The sequence below is a fragment of the Sinocyclocheilus rhinocerous genome, unplaced genomic scaffold (assembly GCF_001515625.1).
Source record: "Sinocyclocheilus rhinocerous isolate Xijiao unplaced genomic scaffold, SAMN03320098_v1.1 scaffold4118, whole genome shotgun sequence".
NCBI classification, from domain to species: domain Eukaryota; kingdom Metazoa; phylum Chordata; class Actinopteri; order Cypriniformes; family Cyprinidae; genus Sinocyclocheilus; species Sinocyclocheilus rhinocerous.
The window spans coordinates 64762-77788 of record NW_015628692.1 but is presented as its reverse complement, the minus strand read 5'-3'; the positions used below and the strand labels follow the sequence as shown (position 1 = coordinate 77788).

The window sequence follows — 13027 nt, the reverse complement described above, 5'->3', positions numbered from 1 at the left end:
AAAAAAAAAAAAAACGTGCTATTGATACGCATTTTTATTCGCTAAAAAAATCTAACAAAACAATTGAATTTTGGCTGATTTGAATATCTGGGTCTCGCTTTTTTGCCTGCAGCGCTGTTCGCAGACGCTTCCAAATGTAATTAATTTAGTTGATTTTATTAGGTTGATTTATAGCAGCTATTATCCGTCTGCGCTCTTAAAAAATAAAGAGGGTTTTCGCGACGAAGTGATCAGTTCTTAAAAGAAGCATTTTTTTCTTAGTGTGAAGAACAATTTAAAAATCTTTTTACTTTTGTGGAATGGAAAGGTCTCACACTCTTACAAATAAAGGTTCTTTATTGGCTTCGATGGTTCCATGAAGAACCTTCATCATCCATGGAGCCACTAAAGGAAGGACGCCTTATAGATGCACATCAATATCACGAATGATGTTGCTGTCAGTAAATTAGTTCTTCATTTCCTCTTACATGAAGGTGCAGAAATGTTTAGTCCAGCAGGAGAAACGAGATTTATGGAGAAACATCTCAGAATGCGATTAGAAGAGCTCTAACCAAATATTCACAACTGATTATGGGTTTACTAATGGTACGTTCCTAAATTACCAATCTTAAATATTAATATTCTTCATGTTGTTTACTCTTCCGGAATTCACTAGAGATATAAATTCAGACAGGCACATTTTTTCATTTTCTCTTAAAAGAGTTTCTTGGTGAAAAGGTAAAAATAAGGTTGAATAAAAAGGTTCTGTAGATGATTGAGATGTTCTTCACACTAATTAAAAAGGATTCTTTTAAGAACTGATCACTGAAAGGTTTTTAAGGAACCAAAAATGTTTCGTCTTTGACATATTTACAAAAAAAAAAACTTTATTTTTGGTGTAGATGTAGATTTACATGCTCAAGAAAGAGTTTATAGTGGAAAAACACTTAAAAATTGTTTTTGGCAGCAATTTCATAGAAGACCCATTTTTGGTTCCCCAAAGAACCCTTTAATGAACAGTTCCTAAATTAACATTTTATTTTTTCATAGTGTGAAGAATATTTTTCCACTATATAGAATTTCAGGAAAAGGTTCCTTTTTTTCTTAGTGTAATTTTTTAAAAATCCACTATAAAGAACTTTTTGTGGAATATAAAGGTTAAAAATAAAAGTTCTTTATCGGCATTGATGGTTCCATGAAGAACCTTTAACATCCATGAAATCAAGCCATTGCACAAAAGTTTTTTTTATTGTGGCAAAAATTTTCAAAAAATGTTCTTCACACTAAGAAAAAATGGTTCTATAAAGAACTTTTCACTGAAAGGTTCTTTGGGGAACCAGAAATGGTTCTTCAATGAAATCAATATTAAATCCCACCTTTGGAAACTTTATTTTTTAAGAGTCTATAGTGGAAAAAAACATTTTCTTTTTAGTGTGAAGAACATTTTAACCATCTAAAGAACGTTTTTTTTTCACTATAAACAACGTTTTGTGCATTAAAAGGTTCCATGGATGTTAAAGGTTCTTTTTGGAACCATCAATGCCAATCAAGAACCATCATTTTTAAGTGTGAAGGATTTAAAGATGTTCTTCAAAAATGGTTCTTTTAAGAACTGTTCACTGGAAAGTTCTGTGAGGAACCACAAATGGTTCTTCTACAGCAAACACCCTTTACACTCTTAAAAATAAAGGTTCTTTATAGGCATCAATGGTTCCACAAAGAGCCTTTACCATCCATGGAAACTTTTCATTCCACAAAAGGTTCTTTACAGTGGAAAAAGGTTCTTTAAGTTACACTTTATTTTGATAGTCCCTTTTAGACATTCTACTAACTATAAGTAACTTTGCAACTACATGTCAACTAATTCTCATTAACTTGCAACTACATGTCTGCTAACTCTCAGAGTAGACAGTTAGGTTAGGTTTAGAGTTAGTAGAATAAGTTGACACAGTCAGTGTGTTGTATGTTGTGGACGCATCAAAATAAAGTGTTAGAAGATATTAAGCAGACAGTCTACTAATACTCTAATGACTGCTAGTTGACATGTAGTTGCAAAGTTACTTACTCAATTGAAAGTAGCTAAAACCTGTAGCTTAGATGACATCATAATGGCAAATTCACTGATCTATATAAAGATGAATGTAGATCAGTGGGCACGATGAGAACTTAGATAAGGTTTGTCCAAGCTGTTATATTTGTTTCTAAACGTCTCAAAAAAGGGTGGGGAAGTCGCTAAATCTAGCTACAAAGGCAACACTGTTTGGGGGAACCAAAGCTTGTTTTCTGTGGCATCACTGTGAAAACCCGCTTTTGGAACCTTTATTCTTAATTAAGAGTGTATTTTCCTCCTCAGGTTTGGTTCCAGAACCGACGCGCCAAGTTTCGTAAACAAGAACGCGCCGCCAACTCCAAAGGAGCGAACGCCGGCGCCAACGGCAAGAAGTCAGGCGAGAACCGCTCTTGCTCTGAAGACGACGAGTCTAAAGAGTCGACCTGCAGCCCGACGCCCGACAGCACAGCGTCTCTGCCCGGCTCCGGGAACATGGGCAGCCCCGGGGCCAGCAGCCTCAGCCCCAGCCCGGTCTCGGGCTCCTCGGCCGCCTTCTCCAACGCCTCCATCTCGCCCTCCATCCACCAGGGCCTCAAGAGCTCGCCCTGGCCCAGCACCGTCCAGACCCAGGACCTGCTGAAGGCCTGGCAGCCGGCGGACAGTATGGCGTCTGTGCCGTTCACGGGCGTTCTGTCCTCGTTCCACCGGAAACCCAACACAATCAAGACCAACCTGTTCTAGAGACTCCGCTTCGTGTTGATTGATTTGCGTAGAGCTGGACTCCTGGGCCCGTATTCATGAAACATCTTAAGGCATCTAAAAGTAGCTCACAAATTGCCGATTAAGGAGAAAATCTTAAAAATAAAGGTGCTTCACGATGCCATAGAAGAACCTTTTTTGTCTAAATTAACCTTTAACATTTCTGTTTCACAAAAGGTTATTTGTGGCGAATGCAGGTTCTTCAGATTATAAGAAGGTAAGAAAGAGATGGTTCTTTGACTGAATGGTGCTTTGTGGAACCAAAAATGGTTCTTCTATGGCATCTCTGTGAACAACCTAGTAAGCACCTTTATTTTTAAGAGTGTGGGCGTGTCGGTCCTAAATTTAGGACTCCTAAATGTTTGCTCTGAGAGTACAGCGGTGGCCCAAAATGATAGAACACTAGTATTCTCAGCAGCTAAAAATGGTTTTCAGTCAGTTATGTCTATCTTTTGCTGTAGTGTGTCAGTAGGAAATATCAGTTTAGATTTCCGAACATTCATTTGGCCATTAATTGTAATAATGCAGTGAGATTTTTGATCTGATCTGATCATCATCAGTCTGTCGTCACATGAAGCAGTGAGATTTTTGATCTGATCTGATCATCATCAGTCTGTCTGGAGTCACATGAAGAAACAGAACAAACTGAGACAGACTCAATCCAGAAGAACCGACGCTTCAAGAAGCCTCCTGCAAAGCTACCGTTAAATGTTTTAGGCACTTGCTGTCAAAAATAATGTCATAAATAGATTTTCTTGATCAATTCACTTCTATTAACTAAATGAAATCAACATTTGGTGCGAGCATCTTTGTGTTTAAAGCAGCTTTAGTCCTCGGTGCACTTGAGCAGAGTTTCTCAGGAGCTTTGCAGGAGCTTTCTTGAAGAGTCTTATCCCAAATCCCAATTTTTCCTTTTTTGTTTTCATTAACCAGCTGGGTAAGAAGTAACGGATGTTCTTGCATCCGGTTTTCTTTTACGTTTGCATGTCTTACTATCAGCTATGATTATTCTACTCTGTTAATTAAAAAGCTGTTTATATGCATATCCGCTAATTGTTTACAAGAAGCACACATGTAAGAGGCTGACAACATATACTTGTTTAATTAGTGACTCTTAGCCTGCATTTTATTTGAATGTGGCAATTAACATTTTTATTTTTAAACCTTTATTTGAATATGGCAACATATCGCGCTCTACAATATTTCTATGAATAAATCTCTGACAGAGACTATCAGCCAATCACTGTGTGCATAGTTAATAAGCTTGATGACATCATCCATAGCAACGAGCTCAGCCCCGCCCCCTTACTCTGAGCTCAACACTTCTCTCTATTCCTAAGTAAAAGTTAGTCTCAGCAGCTTTGTGAACAGGTTTTAAGAGAAAAATCTTTTTTACTGCTAATTAGGAGAACTCTTAGTGGTAAGATAAAACCAATGTTTTGTGAATACGGGCCCTGATGGTTAATTTATTGTCATGTTGGCGCTTCTGATGTGTGTCTGTGTGTTTATTCTGCAGTCCATTATTTGTGTTCATCAGGTCCGTTTCCTCTTATTTTCCTCTTAACGCTGAAGAGAAGCCCTATAGATCGACATCAGCATCCTTTGAATTGTCAGTAAATGAGTTCCTCATTTCCTCTTAAATGAAGGTCCAGAAACGTTTGTCCTTCAGAACCAGAAATCAGTTCAGGTCTTCAGGAAGAGACGTCGAATGAGAAGGAACTGTAATGCGATTAGAGGAGCTGTAACCAAATATTCACTGCAGATTATGGGTTTATTAATGATCCGTACCTAAATTAGCAGTCTAATCTTAAATATTAATATTCCAGCTTGTTTTTATTGTTCCAGAACTCAACAGTTTCTGGGTGAGTTTAAGGATTCAGGATCAGGATGATGACAAACCTGCATCTTATTGATGAATTTGTCATGCGGTTCTTCACTGAAGCTCTTTGAAGATGGATTTGACACGCGTGTGTGTGTGTGTGTGTGTGTGTGTGTGTGTGTCTGTCTGTCTGTGTGAGTGTGTGTGTGTGTGTGTTTGCGTGTGTGTGTGTGACCCCAGAAACAAGCATAGTTAAGCCACTTGTAGTTAATTTATTGAAGGAAAAAAGAAAAACAAACAAACAAAAAAAATGTTGGGATGATTTTTTAAGCTAGGCTTTTATTGAAAAATATTTTGTAAATATTAATATAAATACGACGTAGTTTCTTTTTTTAATGTTTCCTGGCTCCAGTGCACGCCATGTATTTCATGAATGATCTGCTGTATATAATCCATAAAAATGACAAAATAAAGAGTGAAAATAGAGAGCTTCTCCAGTCCCATCTCCTATCAGACGCATCACATTCACATGTTGTTTTAGTTTCGCTAAAGATGCTGTTATAATCTTTGTCAATACTTTGAATTTGGTTTTATTTATTTATTTATTTTTTTGCTTTCGTGTTCATTTTATTTAATTTATATTTAATTTTATTTTCAGTTAATAGTTCATTTCAAGGTATTTTTTATGTTATTAGTTTTAGATAACTATTAATCTTGGCAGGAACTCAGAAGCTCGGAATATTCACGCATGCTTCAGCAATTCTTTCACAATTTGTATTTTGCTTTTGATTTAAACAAGAAAAACCTTGCAAATGTCTCAATGTCACACTTTACATTCAAAGAACAACTGTAAGGTGCTTGATACTTTAAAAAAAAAATCAATAGATGGACAAATATAGTACGATAGTAAAGTTTTGAAAGTAACTTCATAAAACTTGCTACTGTCTGATTTAAAAAAAAGGTCTTAGGAAAATATCTGAGACACAACACAACAGAATTGTATTTCCTTTACTGAACATTAGATTTAAATTTTTATTCAATTGAAAAAAGGAAAAACAAAAACACATTAAAGGGACAGAAACTCAAACACAATATTAACTTACAACAACACAGAGTTAAACAGTTAATAATATTCAAAGGATTATAATTATGAATGATGGGTGAGAAACGTATAATGTTAAAACTTAATACACAAAACAATTATGCAAGAACTTATACATGCATTTGAGGAGAAACACCCCAATTATAATAATGTTAAAGACACTGTTAAATAAAACAATCAGTTTTCCTGCTGTAAGGATCCAAACAGAAAGACTACAGCTGTGTTTCCACGGAGTGATTCATTACAGGACGAGGTAAAACTCTTGAAAGCTTTCCAAACTGAAGCTCATCTGAAACAAGACCGACGTCTGGAAACTCAAAACACAAACACGAAAAAAAGATGAACGAATCAGACTGCATCTGAATCTGAATCATATTGAATGAACGAACAGACAAAGATTCACATCTCAAATGAAGCGCTGATCATCCAGAGCCACCTGCTGATGAGATCAGAGTGTGTGAGAGTGTGTGTGAGTGTGTGCGTGAGTGTACTGGTTTATATATTCTGGTGGGGACTTAAACCTGAATACACACAGACTCATGGGGACTCGTGTCACGGTGGGGACCTAAATTGTGGTCCCCACGGGTACAAAAGCTTATAAATCATGTGTGTGAGATATTGTGTGTGTGTGTGTGAGAGTGTGTGTGTGTGTGTGTGTGTGAGAGAGAGTGTGTGTGTGCGTCCAACAAACTGATTGATTTCGTACAAACGAAGGCAGAGAAACAAACGCAAACGTACAAACACAGTGAGCTGCTGATTTTGGCTTTTCCCTTTCCTTTAAAGTCATAAAACATGCAATAAAAACAAACTGTTTGTAATTAACACTTCAGTCACCAAAGGTGAGGAATGTTCCGATGACGTCACTTCCTCCCGACGCAGACGACAGGAAGTTGAGGGTGGGGCTGTAGTGACACATCCTTTTTGACATGTTTAAATAATATTATGAACTAAAATGACCAGCTTTATTACATCGGATTAAATTAAAACCACTTTCTCTACCAGTGCAAAGTTTCTCTCGTTCAGTCCGGTCTGGATCTCATTTCTGCTGCTGCTGTTGCTTTAAGCTGGCCAACAGTATTTTCTTGTGGGCGGGGTCATGAATTCCCGCCTCCTCCAGATCCTCCTCTGTGATGTCACTGCAGGAAAGAGACGTCATTGGATGAGAAGCTTGTACTCTGAAATCTAACTAAAAATATATTGATGAAAATTCTAATCACAATCAAGTGTGATCGAATCTTCCTGAACAGCGCTGAGAAAAAAAATGACAGTAAAAAGTAACCTGCTAAAAATAATATAAATAACTGATAACATTTTGGATACCTACATGATTTACTAAATTTGTCAATGTTTTGTCATACTTTTTGCAAATTACACCTTTTATATGTTTACTTATAAAAACTAAATCATATCATATATTACTACAGTAATAATACTAACCCTACTGTATGGTAAAAAATATTTAATTACTTTTTTTAAAAACTGAACAACAGTACAATTTCAACTCTAAAATTTATGGTTGTGTTACTTTCTTTGTTTTAAATGTTAAACCATAGAACTTTAATTTGATGTAAAACCAAATGACACTGATAAACTATAATAAACATTAAATTAAAATTACAGAACGGGAACATTTCTAAAAATGGTATAAATAATAGGGCTGTCAAACGATTAATCGCGATTAATCGCATCCAAATAAAAGTTGTTTTATGTAATATACAGTATGTGTGTGTACTGTGTTTTTATTATGCATATATAAATACACACACATACAGTATATATTTTGAAAATATTTACATGTATTTACATGTATATATTTATATAATTTATATTCTATATAAATATATTTAATATACACATATAACATTTTTCTTAAATATATACATGCATGCGTTTGTATTTATATATACATAATACATATACACAGTACACACATATTATGTAAACAAAAACTTTTATTTTGGATGTGATTAATCGTGATTAATCGTTTGACAGCACTAGTAAATAACTAATAAAAAAAAATTGATCAAAAATAATTTTGAATAATTTAAAATTATAGTACTAAACTTATGGCTGTCTTAACGGTTTTGCTTTCAAACATTAACACTTTATTAATAATAATTAATATGAATAATGGCACTGAAAAACTTTAATAGACATTAAATTAAAAATATGCAACATGAAACCTTCTGAAAACAGGAGAAATAACTAATAACTAAAATTAAATGCCTACTGTACATGTACTGTACATGACTACATGTGTGACCCTGGACCACAAAACCACTCATAAGGTTCAATTTTTTGAAATTGAGATTTATACATAATCTGAAAGGAAATAAGCTTTCCATTGATGTATGGTTTGTTAGGATAGCACAATATTTGGCCGAGATACAACTATTTGAAAATCTGGAATCTGAGGGAGCAAAAAAATCTAAATATTGAGAAAATCATCTTTAAAGTTGTCCAAATTAAGTTCTTAGCAATGCATATTACTAATCGAAAATTAAATTTATATATATTTATGGTAGGAAATTTACAAAATATCATTATGGAACATGATCTTTACTTAATATCCTAATGATTTTTGGCATAAAAGAAAAATTGATAATTTTGACCCATATAATGTATTGTTGGTTATTGCTACAAATATACCTGTGCTACTTGTCCCATCCCAAAACTCTTCGTGGTTTCAGGGATCAACTACGGTTACCCTCCGGGGCTAAACCATAGGCTAAGGTCTCAACCATTCGTGGTTGAGCCCAGGGAGGGCCGAGGGAAAGACCTGGCCACCTACCCTCGTGTTATGGCCAAAAAACTTCATGGGAATGCAAACAACTACATCTTCAAATATGGCATCGGACAGTGGACCCTCCAGGCTGGACGGTGTCCAAAATGCGACTGGAGAAGAGCAAGGACATGCTCCCAGTAGACCAGTTACTTACGACAAATCCTCCTGGACGCTCAACTGCTGACGCCAGCAGGATCGAACAGAACTGCCTGCGCTGCACCAGACCAATGAAAATTGGCACATGGAATGTACGTGGCATGGACCTTGGAAAGTTACAGATTGTCAAAAATGAAATGGTCCGAATGAAGATCGACATCCTGGGGATAAGCGAACTCCATTGGATAGGAAGGGGCTATTTCCAATCAGGGGACCACAACATCTATCCCTCAGGAAACGATACCGTCCGCAGGAATGGTGAGGTCTTCATTACCAGCAAGAAAGTCAGCAGATCAGTGGAAAGTTATCGAGCAATTAACAACCGGCTGATCGCCATCCAAATTCGAGGTAAACCACTAAACATCACCATCTTGCAGGTTTATGCCCCAACAGCTCCAACATCCCCAGACAGTAACCAGTCACGACCAATAATCCGTCAAGAACAGGTGGAAAGAGTACACGGATGGTATGTATGCGAATTCAAGCCAACAAGTACAACAGCACCCTTGTACCAACATTGAACCTGATATCCTGGAGGAAGAAGTCGCATGGGCACTTAGACAACTGCCGAACAGGAAAGCCCCTGGAATCGATGGAATTCCATCAGAGATGCTGAAAGCAGTGCCGATCCCAGCACTCACTGTGCCAAGCCATCTGGAAAGGCTGTAAATGGCCAAAAGACTGGAAGCGGTCGGTGTTCATCCCGATTCCAAAAAAAGGAGACACAAGCAACTGCTCCAATTATCGCACCATCACCCTGATATCACACACCAGCAAGATCTTATTGAAGATCATCCAATAGCAGCTGGGGAAATTTTTGGAAGCGGAACTACCTGATACTCAGGCAGGGTTCAGGAAGGAAAGAGGCACCCGCAATCAAATTTCCAATTTCCGATGGATTATGGAGACATGCATAGAGTACCAGAAGGACATCTATATATGCTTAATTGATTACAGCAAAGCATTCGACTGTGTTGAACATGACAAGCTGTGGACTGCACTGGAAGAACTAGGCATCCCTCTGCATTTGATCTTGCTGATACGATCGTTGTACACAGACTAGAAGGCAACTGTCTACACAGCATACGGTAATACAGAATGGTTCGAAATTGGCAAAGGAGTACAACAGGGCTGCATCTTATCACCTCTTCTATTCAACTTGTATGTGGAAACCTTCATGAGAAAGCTTGACCTGGACGAGTCAATCATCGGAGTTAAAATTGGTGGCTGGAATATCAACAATCTGAGATACGCAGATGATACCACCCTGCTCGCGGAAAGCATCCAGGATCTGGAAGAACTGATCCGCAGAGTGAAGGAGGAAAGTGAACGGTTGGGCCTGTATTTGAATGTCAAAGAAAACGGGCAACGGGCAAGTCCACATTGCGATCGACGGTGAGGAAATTTTTCTACCTTTGATCAATGATTGAGCAGGACGGAGGCTGCACATCTGAAATCAAGCGGAGGATTGCACTGGGTCATGGCACAATGGCGGACATGACCAAGATCTGGCAAAACAAAGATATTAGCCTCTCCACGAAGTGCAGAATCGTCCAGGCCATCGTGTTCCCCATCGCCACATATGGTTGTGAAAGTTGGACAATGAAAATCACTGACAAAAGATGGATTGATGCGTTCGAACTCTGGTGTTGGAGAGGGCTGCTGCGAATTCCTTGGACGGCGATGAAAACCAATGTGGAAGTCCTAAATCGAATCAAGCCAGATATGTCGCTTGAAGCCAAAATTACTATGCAACGGTTAACATTCTTTGGACATGTCATGCGAGCCGATTAATTATTGGAAAAATCTACCATGCTGGGACTGGTCAGTGGAACACGCAGGAGAGGCCGCCCAAGGATGCACTGGCTGGATACCATCAATGAGCGACAATGAGCGACATCAAGGAAGCGGTAAAAGACAGAAGAACGTGGAGGATGCAGACCTATGAAGTAGCCAAGAGTCGGACAGGACTAAATGGCTAGAAGAAGAACTTATGACTGGTTTTCTGCTCCAGGGTCACATTTGTCAAAGAAAGTAATCTAGAGTTTGAGCCAACACAGGTGTGAGAGCTTTGGCCTTTAACCCGTGCGTGACTGTGACGGCATGCAGACAGGTGTGTGTTTGCACCAGAGGAACTCCAGGTCGTCCCAGCCGTTGTGCAGCAGTCCCTCCTCGTAATGCTGCAGACCGAGCTTCTGGAGCCATTCGCCGACGCTGCACTCCACCGACAGACTGCTGCTGCTGCTCTCGTCATGCCACAGACCCTGCCACAACAACAATAATAATAACAATCAACATTTATTAATACAGATTATTTTATATTAATAGTATAATGACTAACAAAACAAATAAATTATTGTTATATTTTATAGTCATTTATAGTCACATAATCGTGAATAATAATCGTGCATTATTTAATTTTCAGTTTTTCTTATATTAGTATTACATTCCATCTCTACCATGTATTTCCTATGTATGTCTGCATGTATGTATGTCCATACTTTCTTCTGCACTGGAAGCTCCTGTTGTCAAGTAAAATTCCTTGTGCGTGTAAACATACTTGGTAATAAAGCTCTTTCTGACTTCTGACATTTGTAATGTAATTTAAAATATTTAATGAATAATAGTAATTATTAAATTTATTAATCTAAAGTAATATCCATTAATAATTATTAATAATTACTAATTATTAATTATTGTTATCATTATTAACTATAATTATCAATATTATTAACAATAAAATTAATTATTATCATCATAATTTAAATAATTTATGTGAAATTATAAATAATTATTATTAATTACTAATTGTTATTTTTAATAACACTTAGTAACAAAATAATAATAATTATTAGCAACATTTAAATATTTTAATTAAATTATACAATTAATAAAATTAATAAATATAAGTAAAAATATTTATATTTACTTTTTAAATTTAAGAATTATAAAAATGTAATCAAATATTCCAAGACACAGGCTGCTTCGAGACACTGAAAACACTGGATCCTGAGCTGCTCGTGTGTAAATGAACACAGTGCGTGTGTATTTTTGCGTCACCTCCTCGGGCAGGTCTTCTGCGATGCTCTCCTCCTGTATGGAGCGCGGAGGGAAGGTCAGGCCTCTGATGTGAGGAGCGCTCATCTTCAAAACGCCTCTCCCCGACGGATACTCTACTTCACTCAGAGTCTTGGCCATCTGCAGCACTGAACACGACTGGTCGTCCAGTCCCAAGGCCCCGCCTCCTCGCCGGAAAGGGGCGGAGCTCAGGTTCAGCGTGGGCGGAGTTTCCAGACTGAAGGCCACGCCCCCGCCCCCTCCCCCAGAGGGCGGTACGAAGCTGGGCGACGACAGCGGATTGGACGGAACCACAGACGGGGCCGGGATCTTGATGTCGGTGAGTTTTTGCGGTTTTCTGAACGAGTTTTCCGCCGTTTCCAGAGCTCCTTTGGGCAGCGGAGGAGGAGGGAAATCAGGCGGGGGACGATTTAAAGACCCGATGTTCCCATCATCTTCCAAAGACCCTTCCTCGCTGATGGGCCGAACCGGGCGTCCAGACGTCTGCCTTCGACCCGGTGCAGAACTTCCACTGGGCGGCTTGTTTTTCCCCACACCGCCTGCAGGAGGAGCTGTTTTATTGGCTAGCAGAGGGAGGGCGGAGGGAGGGAGCATGTCAGAGGCCAGAGCAGCGGATTGGTTGGGAACGCCTTCTAGAATGTAGTAGGCGGGGTTATTGAAGCTGTTTTTGCACGTCGTGGCGTCGCCCTCGAACGGATCCTGTTTACCTCTGTCAGAATGAAACAACAGACGGGATTTCACAAGAATTCACTGCTGAGCTGTATGTCAAAGCAAAGGTTATTATTGTTAACTAAAGCTAAATCTAAACCCATTCTAAAACATATTCATTACTCATTACCAAGGCAACATTTCGTATTGTTGTTAAACTTGAAGTACTAAAATGACTACAGCAACAAAAAAAAAAACACCTGCAATGAAATAAATGGTAAATGAAATGAAATACAATATTAAAAAAATTTAAACTTCTTTTCTGTCAGCTAGTTGCCAATGCAATATTTCCTATGTTCGGTTAACTTGAAGTACTAAGATCTTAAATTAATAAAAACTGTACAGACATATTTTGAAACAAATAACAATAACAACAACAACAACAAACAAAAAACCTTGACAAGTAACGTGTTAACCAAATTATTATTATTTAATTTGGTAAAGACAAGTTATTTCAAGATTTAAAAAAAAATTTTTTTGCAAAATATGTCTGTACAGTTTTTATTTATTTCAGATTAAGCTTTAGTAATCTGAAATAAGTAAATTTAGTAATGATGATAATAAAGATGAATTAAAATAATAATATAAAAT

General features: G+C 37.7%; 2 protein-coding genes across 2 annotated transcripts in view; one reads left to right on the top strand and one right to left on the bottom strand.

Moving 5' to 3' along the window:
• phox2a (paired like homeobox 2A) overlaps positions 1-2770 on the top strand; it is an 8852-nt gene extending 6082 nt beyond the window's left edge. Inside the window, exon 3 of the mRNA XM_016550004.1 lies at positions 2333-2770. Coding sequence (XP_016405490.1) covers positions 2333-2770 — 438 coding nt within the window. The remainder of the gene's footprint in view (positions 1-2332) is intronic.
• A 3552-nt stretch (positions 2771-6322) lies between these two features.
• Positions 6323-13027, bottom strand: part of inppl1a (inositol polyphosphate phosphatase-like 1a) — a 46892-nt gene continuing 40187 nt past the window's right edge. Inside the window, exons 16-19 of the mRNA XM_016549998.1 lie at positions 12692-12695; positions 11711-12435; positions 10778-10914; positions 6323-6845 (exon numbers count right to left, since the gene is read on the bottom strand). Coding sequence (XP_016405484.1) covers positions 6746-6845; positions 10778-10914; positions 11711-12435; positions 12692-12695 — 966 coding nt within the window. The 3' untranslated portion in view covers positions 6323-6745. The remainder of the gene's footprint in view (positions 6846-10777; positions 10915-11710; positions 12436-12691; positions 12696-13027) is intronic.